At 40.1% G+C, this 11,031-nt stretch overlaps 1 protein-coding gene across 2 annotated transcripts in view; it reads right to left on the reverse strand.

Annotated features, from left to right (window-relative positions):
* Nucleotides 1-9,072, reverse strand: part of LOC143116604 (multiple PDZ domain protein-like) — a 66,489-nt gene extending 57,417 nt beyond the window's left edge. For both annotated transcript variants that reach the window (XM_076277799.1, XM_076277798.1), the window contains exon 1: nucleotides 8,949-9,072. In XM_076277799.1, coding sequence (XP_076133914.1) covers nucleotides 8,949-8,954 — 6 coding nt within the window. In that variant the 5' untranslated portion in view covers nucleotides 8,955-9,072. The remainder of the gene's footprint in view (nucleotides 1-8,948) is intronic.
* Nucleotides 9,073-11,031: the final 1,959 nt, after the last annotated feature.

The raw sequence follows: 11,031 nt of genomic DNA on the forward strand, positions 1-11,031 counted from the left end.
AGCTCTATTCAACTATTGCCTGGTGAATGCGGTTCGTTGGATTTTACCTTTGGGCCTGCCTTCGAATTTAGCTTCTATGACTGAGATCAAATCAATAAAATAAAATGACAGCAGTGATTGGCTGCAAAAATAAATAATGTCACGCGTCTTGCGCCTCTCAAACTGGGCTATCAGGTAACCTACAGAGGAATTGAAATTATGAAATATGACCAAGCCGGAGTACAAAATAAACTTGGTGTACACCTTCATTAATGTTGATTTTCTCCCGACTGGAGGGTCCTACTATCACGACATTCTACTGAAATAGGGAGGAGGGTTTGGAGATCATGATACCGTGTCCGAAATGTGCATCCATTGCTCCGAAAAATAAGGCTTTGACAAATTCTGGGAAATTCTTGGATTCTGCCATAGACCTCAATGTTAAAAAGAGAGCCCGATCACTGCATAAATGTGCGGGGTCGTGTACTGCTACCCTATTTGCATAAATTTCCAGGGACAGGAAATGGCCTCTCATGAAGTATCTTCGTAATCAACCATCTTTGACCGAGTCTTTTTTTCAGTTGGTCCCCCCAGTACTGCGCAGACTCGCACTTAACTTCGTGACGTTAGCCATCGAACTGAATCTTGTAACTCATATCAGAGAATGTTTAATAAGGGGAGAACTGCCACTCTCGGAAAACTTCCAGTTTCTGAACTGGTTGTAGTTCCTTCTGTGGTTCCACATGAGGGCGCTCATCCAGGAGTGCAGAATGCATGGAGGTCTATGGAGCTGTACCCCTCAAAATCCACTTTTCTCGGGATATAATTTTTTTAAAGTAATTTGAATATTGTATTCGAAAGGGGAGGCAAAGAAAATACACTTGGTGGAGTATTATATTTTTTAAAGTCACTTAATTGTTCTAAAAAGCCTTTCAAACGTGTCAATGACGTCACTCATTAGCACAATGCTAGTGTGTTATGGGCAACAACGACCCAAACTGTAAGAAATCAAAAGGACATAAGTACTCGTTCATTCAACTTTTGACCTATAACCCATGTTGAAGTTATATAAACTACAATCAATTCTGAGATTTGTCAACGACAATCAGGTAAAAAGGGACAAATTTAGCCGTCTAGCTCCATTGACTCCCATTCATTCTGCACTCATGGCGATCGCCCCCAGTGGAAATCTGGTGGAACTGCAACCAAAATTCGGTACAATGGGACTTAATACAGAGTGGCCAGGCTCTCCGTAGACGGGCTCTGCTCATATAGTGATATATGTGATAGATACACAGAAATTCTTCTCACACTTCCTTCGCCTTCAAAGTCATCAAAGTTAAACATTTATTTATGTATTATTATTAATATCATCCTCACAAGTGATATCAAGTCGTGTTAATGTTGAAACTACCACACATGATCATCTTCAAAAACAGTCATGGTAAAACAAAACAAAAAAGTTATAGCCTTGAAGCTAATCTTCTTTCCACTTTTCTGACCTACGGTCAATCCATCGAAAACCTCTGAAATGATTATCGACTACCTAACGGTAAAACTACTGTTTTTCATTAGGTTTACTTGCCTCTATGCTTTACCTTAACATACAATGCTATTGTAGGCTACATAGCTTTGTTCACGAGTTTCCGTGCTGGCTGGACTAGCTTCTACGCTTCTTATCCAAACAATAAAGTTATCTCCCTTCAGTGCATTAGCTTCCCTTCAACCGGACATGCTAAACATTCTTCTTACGGAAAACCTAACGTTACGTACGAGGTAGTCGAGTAAAGTTGGAACGGTGTCTCTGTCTCAAAGGGCCTAGGCGCTAGAGCTGACAAAAAATTAGGGAGACGGGAATAATAATAACTAGACTGCATTTCCGGCGGGAACTGCGAAAGTGTGCTTGCCCTGGTCCGGTCACCAACGTGAGCAGACAGTGACATACGCTATGCTGAACCTGGCTTGATCCAAGCATTCTAACAGTGCCTTTCAGTGTTGGAGCAGTGGCAATACCTCAAAAGCTCTATTCAACTATTGCCTTGCGGGGTGAATGCGGTTCGTTGGCTTTTACCTGTGGCCTGCCTTCGAATTTAGCTTCTATGACTAAAATCTAATGAATAAAATAAAACAACAGCTGTTATTGGCTGCAAAAATAAATAATGTCACACGTCTTTCTCAAACTGGGCTATCAGGTAACCTAGAGAAAAATTTGAAATTATGAAATATGACTAAGGCATTAAAATGCTGCTTGTTTGTCAGGATACTTTTTCACTGATTTATTTTAGAAATATGAGCTATGAGTGTGAATGTTATATATTCCATCCCCTAATTCTGTTTTACTGGTTTATTTGACAAATAATCTATATGGATTTGCTCTATAAAGACCTTATGTCTGTTTGGGATTGTTTTGAGAGCCTATTGATGTATCTCAGAATAAAGGTATGTTCACAACATTAGTGATGGGTTTTTTTTTGTGTGTGAATGTATTTTACTTAACTCATTGAATGTAGCTGGATACTTATGAACGCATGTCTCTAATAGCCACAATAGGAGTAATTTTAGCAACACCGTATTTTGTGTGGCCCATAACGACCCAGTGGATCATGAAAATGTGCCAAAATTCACATTCCTTGCTTGTTGTTGGTACATTAATCCCATTCAGATTGCCACTTATCTGAGATGTAAGAGTTCAGTATAGGTTTAAGGTCTGGGGCAGGGATTTGACATTCTGTGACTTCTTCATTGAGGGCTTGCTTAGCAGCACTGTCCGCTTTCTCATTTCCCCTCAGACCAACATGGCCTGGGACCCAGCAAAAAACTACACTCAAGTTCTGGTTCTTTAGACGTTCTAGTTGATCAAGCTCAGCCTTGGTTGTACTTTTTGCGTGACATTAAAGCCTACTGGAAAGATTTTTAATTGCAATTTAATTGAATGCAATTTACTTTTACGATTAAATAAAATTAATGTATCCCTCTCACCCATAGTTTTCTATTTATTTACAAATGTACATAGGCCTACTGTAATTACATTTATACATAGTTATTCTACTGATCTTTATACTATTCATCCTGCACATAGACTTATTCTTACTACTCTTATAATGTTGTTTCTGCACTACAATGACACTGTTTCCACACTGCACATAGCTGTATGTTATGTACATATATGTTATATATGTCATATTGAATATCCATATTTATTCTGTTTTATTATATTCTGTTAATACGCTGCATATATCTATATTATTATTTCTACTATTCAGGGCCTGAAGTTAACTTTTTTGGCCACCAGCCACTGTGGCAGGTGAATTTTGAAATCCACCTGCCACAGGTGGTTTTTTACCAGCCAAAATTATTTTGTGCCCAAAATAAAGGTGAACGACTCAGAAAATGCATAAGAATGGTTCTTGAACTTGTACAGAATACACATTACAGTACTCAAGTAAAAGTAAAAAAGTACTTTGTTAATAAATTACTCAAGTAGGCATAACAAGTTACCTTTTTGTAGGCCTATATTTTTATATTTTTGATGGACCTTTAAAGGGATACAAAAGTATCCTTTATGCCTATTTGCTTTTCTCCTCCTCTGTAGGTTAATCATATAGTCAAACATATTTTAAAAGCCCAATTCAAATATATTTTATTTAATATAGGCTACTTTGTCATAGCCAGAATAAGCATTACGTGGCTATGGATTGAAAAGCAGTCTTCCAGTACATTGCAGCCAGGGATGGATTACTGCACGGGCCTACCGGGCCCAGGCCCAGGGGCCCAAGGGGTCAGGGGGCCCTGAAGCCCAAGCCTTTGCATGGAAAAAAAAATAAAAAAATCTGACTAAACTTTTTTCTTTTTCGGCGGTCATATAGGTTTAGTCAGATTTTTTTTTCTTTTTTTCGCATGTCCAAATTTCCAATAGACACGTAGGGCCTAGGATGACCTAATTAAAAATGTTCTGGGGGAGGACCCCCAAACCCTCCCTCCCACATATACGACAATTAGTGGGGGGCCCCTAATACATCTGGGCCCAGGGGCCCGAAAGTGCATAATCCGCCCATGATTGCAGCTGATTCTTCTGCTTTGCATTGCTAGAAGTCTGGTTATAACTTCACCATACAGACAATGTAACCTAAAAACAATGGCTTTATTATGGGTAGACCTATATTTAGGCTATAATAGCCTAGGCATATCCACTCGGGCAGAGCGACAGAGCAGGCTATCTGTTTTCTCAGCCGACCGTCTCATGTCATGTCCTGCAACATTGAGGCTACATAAATGAATGCTAGGCTTTTTCTAACTTGTATGCTCGATTTCCAGTGCATTTGCTTTGCTTGTAAATTAAGTTGTAGGCCTACTTTCCTTGTCCAATGTGATTGTTGAACGATGCTGGCCAGAAATGAATATATGTGGAAGTTTCCGTGTCATGTCATACCTCTAGTCTCGTTGGCACTCTGGCAGCCTTACCAGAAGATGCAGCAACTGGCAGGACGTCATTGCGTTAACTGAGTTGTTAGCTATATAGAACATCTACTTCTGTGTAGTAGGCTACATAGGCCAGCCATTACTTTTATAATCGTGGGGAAACGTAGCAATGCTTTCTGAAGCCCTGTTTCTTTTCTCCTACGCCATTGTGTACCAGGGGAGAGGTGCTCTTTTCTCCCTTGAGATACTTTCTCCAATAATAAACTTGTTCTCGTAACGAAAGGCAATTGAAAATGTAGCGGAGTAAAGAGTACATTTCCTACGGCAATCCCGACAGTGCATCTCCTTGCTCAGTGTTGTGTTGTCTTATTGGCTACCCGCCAACGTGGCAGGTAGATTGACAGTTTCACCCGCCAATCACAAAAGTTACCCGCATTTGGCGTGTGGGCGGGTGCCAATTTCATGCCCTGCTACTATTATAATGTTACTACTGCATACATTATTATGACCGCCGCGAAGCGGTCATATAGGGATTGTCAGAAGTTTTTTTTTTTTTTTTTCGTCATCTACTTCCTGAAATTTTGGTCAACGATACCCAGGGCACCGAAACACCGGGGCACATGAAATTTGGTGGGTATGTAGCCCCACTAGACTTTTACGGAAAAATTTCGTTTGGTCCCCGGGGGCCACTCCCCCTCCGCGCTGGGCCCCCCGAAACCCAAAAAATGCAGTTTTTCCTGAATAACTACCTGAACCGTGGCACCGAGGATGAAGAAATTTTTATGGTATGTTGGTCTCAAGGGCCCACATCAACCTAGCCCATAATCACTCATTTGTGATTTGCACCCCCCCGGTAAAAAATGAAAATGCAATATCATTCTGCTTTAATCGCCCCTCTCTTCAGTTAAGACGTTCAGAACTGCACCAAATTTTATGTGTATGATTAACCTGACATTCTCTGGGTGTATGCCAAGTTTCGTAGAATTTCATCCATGGGGGGGGTCTAAAACATTAAGTTATGTGTACATTTACTGACTGTACACTCATTGTCCTGTAGATGGTGGTGCACACATATACACACGCACACACACACACAGGCACGTATACCATCAGTATCGGCAATCAGAATGGCCGATACATAATTACAAATTCAGTAGGATTAAAGGAAAACCAAATATTCATCATAATAATAATTTAGCTGCATTTCCAGTATTGGCGTCACGTAGTCGTTTGTCCACTAGATGGCGCATCGTTGCAGTGAGACGTAATTTTGTTGGAAGTTAATCTAAAGTGGGTTGGAAAGACACTACGCTTCCTACAAGGACAAGACACAGTAGTTTACCGCAGAGAACGTCTAAGGGTAGGATGATTTCTGCATGACATGTAATTCCCATTTCCTCTTGAAGCCGAAATAAATCTGAGAATGTTTATCGGACATGCTTGTTTTTTACTGCAGGTAGGTTACGTTAATCCTATCAATAGCAGAACGTAGGTAAAATAATGTTAGGCTACCGTTAGCATGGTTGAGTGATGGAGGCCAATTTGATTATTGATGTATTTGTAGAAAACCATAAATGCGTTTATAGGCTACCAAGCAAATTGATAACAGCACTAATTGTATCTTTTGACTGTCATCTCATTTGCTTATGACCATAACCTAGGCTACTAACAGGAGCTAAGTGAGTTAGCCACCACACGTTCGCTACGTGATGGTTTTTTAATGGAAAATATATAGGCTACCTGAAAGATAACCTGTCTATGATGCATCCTAAACACCGGGCTGGGACATTTCTGCTCAAAGTCTCAAAAAGCATCTGAGTCAACGTTCATTCCCAAACACCCATATAGGCTACTTCAATCCTCTATTTTCAAAGGTGATTCAAGTAAGGAAGAGCATAAATTCGTCAAAGTGAATAATTTGTGTCAACTGTAGATTTATTAACGCACCCATGATGATCTACATCTCCATTTAAACCAGATGTTTAAGAGCGCACGTTGAGATGTATTCAGGGCAGGGCTGTACCTACACATATTTGTTGCACGTGCTACAAAAATCATTCTTTGCAATGGATGATTTAGTACCAACGTTACACCGGTCAGATACAGTTTTGCCTATGGCTATACCGTGAGACTGAGGCGCTTTTTGTTTGATCGAAGTGCGTGTTTAGGGTGTGAGAGGGGAGTCGATGTGCTTTGATTCCAGCTTGGTAGTTGTCTATGCGATTAAAAAACACGTGTGTGTGAAGTATCCAAACGCTTTCATTATGGCTGCTTTAGCCACAGACCTTGAGCTACTGTACAGTGGGTTGGGTTCCATCAAGTGCTTTCATTTAGAAGTATCCACTTCATTCGCCCTTTCCGTGATTCACTAAGCTACGTGAAACGTATTAGGCTACTACTGATATGCAAAACTATTAACTTTTCGCCAAGAGGTGGCAGCTTGATACTGTAAGGTGTAAGCCATGGTTCCAAAGGAGATTTTATTTGGGTCGCCAGCATAGCCTAGTGACAATTTGTGTTGTGCAATAGGCCTAGCATACCTTATATAGCTTATAGTTTATTAACAGTCACGGTTTTGTCATAACTCCCTCTATGCATTTTTGCATTTAGAATAGCTCTGAAACCGGGGGGCGAACACGTCGCAGGGGGGGCGCCAGTGCGTGGATATCTCAATCGCAAAATTAAACAATATTTCTATCGGGCGCCTACCATGGACTAGGCTGGGTGAAAATCAAAAGATTGCGTCAAAAGATTGAGCTTGGTCTGACTATTGAGCTTGGTCAGACTAACCATGGACCTCATAGTTGCAAAATGCAAGGGAACATGAATCAGCATATTATTTGCACAAACAATAACGGACAGTAGCTCTTCAACTTTGCCCGTTAAAATGTGTATGAACAGTCTCGCAACGCATTTCATGAAGGCCCTTTTGGACATGTCAGTTATTTGCACCACTGGGTAAAACGGCATTTTGTTTTAGACTAGGCCTACTGGTATTTAATTTGTGCATTGACAATAAAGCTGAACATCATATGAACTAGATGACTAAACTTATGCATATGTAGAAGAAGAAACATTCACAAAAATCCATGACATGACCTCTCTTCTTGATAGCTGTTGAAAACTGCATGGAACTGACAGGGATTGTTTTGTTTAATAATAAATAACTAAATACATTATGCTGCTACCTTCTGCTTTTCCCAAATACAATGTAGCCTACAGGTGTACCTTTCATCAGTCCAGTTGCAATGGATGGACTGTGATGAACTGCCCTACTTGTGATTGTTTAGAGATTTTAAAGGTTTTATAACAATGCTACACATTTTTTGGCCCAGAAACAAATCTATTCACCTTTGCAGCGCCAGTAGGCTACTTTGTGTGCGGAATGTGTGCAAACACACATTCCAAACAAGCATACACAAAAGTTTCAAGAGTGGGGGATGGAGTAGAAGATGGAGACAAATTCATTAATATGATTTATTTTCGCGGAATGGATGTACAGGACTGAGCGGCGGTCATATGTTGTACCGATATGCGGTACATCTAGTTCTACTTATTGTATGAGATAACTGCTAATACACTGCACATATTTATATTTAATTCATATTACTCTAAACCACCTTCTGTAAATCAACTGTATACTACTGTCTACATTGCACTATATTTCTTGACCTGTCTCTGTATATTTCATCACCTTTCTATACTTTGCATCACATTGCATGCATACTGTAGCTACATGAATCACAGCTAAGATCCTTGGTTGCTATGAAGGCCAGTCGTTCTAAATGGATGGTTGCTATGGCCAAAGGCCAGTTATCTCTGCCGTTGTCAATCGGGCATATCCTAACTTTATCTTATTTTAAACATCTCTATTTTACTTAGCCTACTTCCATACAGTGGCCACTTCATTCGCGCTTACCGTGATTCACGCAGCAACATTATTAAATTAATCTGTCACCATACAGTATGCCTATGCCAACGTTTGCAAAGAGGAGAATCTTTTAATTTGATTCACAATGAAACGTTACATTTAATGTACATGTAAACAATGAGTAGGCTAGTTTTGGTTGTTGTTGGTGGTGTTACTGCATCCCTAAGTTATGCCTACCATGCAAAATTGTTCCCTCGTGATTGTTAGACTCATTTCAAAACATCGCGACGTGAAATGCCACCACAAAACATTGTTTGTGAATCGGTCTTAGGAGTCCACGCTTAAGCTGTCACAGACTCAGGCGCTACTTTTAGGGCTAAAATGCTTCCTGAATTACTCTTAGTAAAAAAAAACAGGAGTCCTAAAGTTACGAGTGACAAAGTTACGAGTACAAGCATCTCATATCAAATGACCATGGCATTACGCTAAGCAACATAAATCTCATAACGTTACAGCAACATCTCCTCCCTATGACCTAGCTAGCTAGCTTCTAGCCACACAAGAAATGAATGATGTTAAAATCTCCGCTTAGCATTCTAATAACAGAAGGGGCACATTTATGTGGACCACTACAACATGACTCATTATGTCTGTAACGTTAACTGTATAAAACACTTACTTTCATAAAGGAAGCACACCATCCAGCACATACACATGGAAACCGATATTTTACGTAGTTAAATAAAATTTGTACGTCAAGTTTCGTGAAGTTCGGACCAAATTTGTGACCTGTGAAACTTTAGTTTCGCTTTCTATTCAATCCAATATGGCGGAAGAATGACAAGGGTCAGTGACATAATTTTCAATTTCCGCACTACACCGGTTCCGGCCGGACGTCCCAGAGTTGGATCGGTGGTGATATCTCAAAAGGTCTAGGAGCAGGAGCTGGCCCAAAATCGGGCTTACAGGAATAATAATAATAAGAAAACTTAAGAAGAACAATAAGTGTGCTGCTTTGCAAGCACACTTAATTAATAATATTAATAATAAGAAAACGTAAGAACAACAATAAGTGTGCTGCTTTGCAAGCGCACTTAATTACCGATGACAATAGTGGACCATGGAATGACACTGAGGGAAGCTGGCCAATACATTTTGTACTCAATTATTCCTAATATTTTGTTCTCAGTTTTGTTCTATATTGTTCTGTCTTGTTAAATGACCTGTTCCGGTGAAAATGGTGACTTTCCCCGCTGCGCCTAGCATCCCCAGGCGGAAAACCAACCTTGCAACATTGAGACTACCGTCCCGGAAAGAGAAGTGAGAAACAAGAAACCTTACCTTGCAAGATCCACATAGTTCTACTAAACTTATGCTAACCGTTCGCTAGCTTGTAAACAAATCCATGTGCTTTATCATTACCTTTTCCCACAGTTTGAAATAGCATAATGCACAATTTCTCCAGCAGAGGGGGGAATCCTGCCAAGTTTCCCTTTAATATTTTGTTCTACATGTTCTGGTCTCACAAGGACTGCATCCAACTGTTGCTGTGTTCCTGGTCTTACAAGGCCTACTTGAAATTGCACTTTATTCACTACAAATTTTGCTGTGTTCCTGGTCTTACAAGGCCTACTTGAAATTGCACTTTATTCACTACATCCACTTTGCAGTTGTCTTTGATGGCACAATGAATGTCCTATGCTGTGATGCGTTTCATTCACATTGAACCAGAGTTGTCTTATGCTACACCCGGGTTGGTTCTCAGACGAGGCACAGTTTCTGTTCCTATATTTCTGTTACAAGCACTTGATACACTTTGAAATTTAAATAACATATTTCACTACTGCACCCAGAGTGAGTTGAGGAGTTTCCGTTTATTATTTCAAAAGTTCAAAGTTAACAGTTAAAGGACGTAAAAGTATCAACTTACTTGCCAGTATAGCTAAGCTACATGTTGGCTAATTTAAAAATTATCCTAACCACGTAATTAATCAACAAAACGCTTCATTAACGATGTAATCTTAAAAATAACAAATCTACCAACATTGAACGATGTAAAAATCACTGTCTACGGTGTAAAGTGTTTGTTTAATTTGTGTCCAAAAGTTACGTACGAAACTACGGAGCCCCCCGGGTGACATGGGAAAAAAAAAACATGGGTTAGAAAAAAAAAAAAAAGTAGTGGGGAAAAAAAAACATGAGGAAGAAAAAAAAAAACGATGCACTTTTGCGGGATCTCATTGCGGGATCTCGCAAAGTTTTGCGAGATCTCGCAAAAAGTTTTGCGAGATCTCGCAAAACTTTTGCGAGATCCCGCAAAACTTTTGCGAGATCTCGCAAAACTTTTTTTCTACTTTTGGAACTTGCTGGGCTTCCTACTTGACCCCAATAGGCCCACAAACCACTACCGCCAGATGGCAATTGTATCATGATACTATGATTGCTCTATCACTGTTGCGTGTTGTGGGTTTTCTGGACACATTACATAGGCCTATGACAAGGGAGGGGGAGGGAGACACCTGCGTGCAGACACGCACACACGCAGGCGCGTAGCAAGCGTGGGGGATGTGGGTGTTATAATGTACACAGTTTTGCTGGAACACGATTATATCCCCCACACTTTTTGTCAGATTAAATTGAAAGTAAAATATGGAAATAAACGCTCCCGTAAAGAGTTGGAACCGTATCTATAACGAACACACAGAGACACAAATAGGTCTGTTGATTTGATTGAACGGTCATCCAGGCAATCACACCAAGTT

Source organism: Alosa pseudoharengus, unplaced genomic scaffold (assembly GCF_046254945.1).
Source record: "Alosa pseudoharengus isolate Yale_2024_CS ecotype anadromous, Long Island Sound unplaced genomic scaffold, YU_APseudo_1.1 YU_APseudo_1.1_scf_11, whole genome shotgun sequence".
NCBI lineage: Eukaryota > Metazoa > Chordata > Actinopteri > Clupeiformes > Clupeidae > Alosa > Alosa pseudoharengus.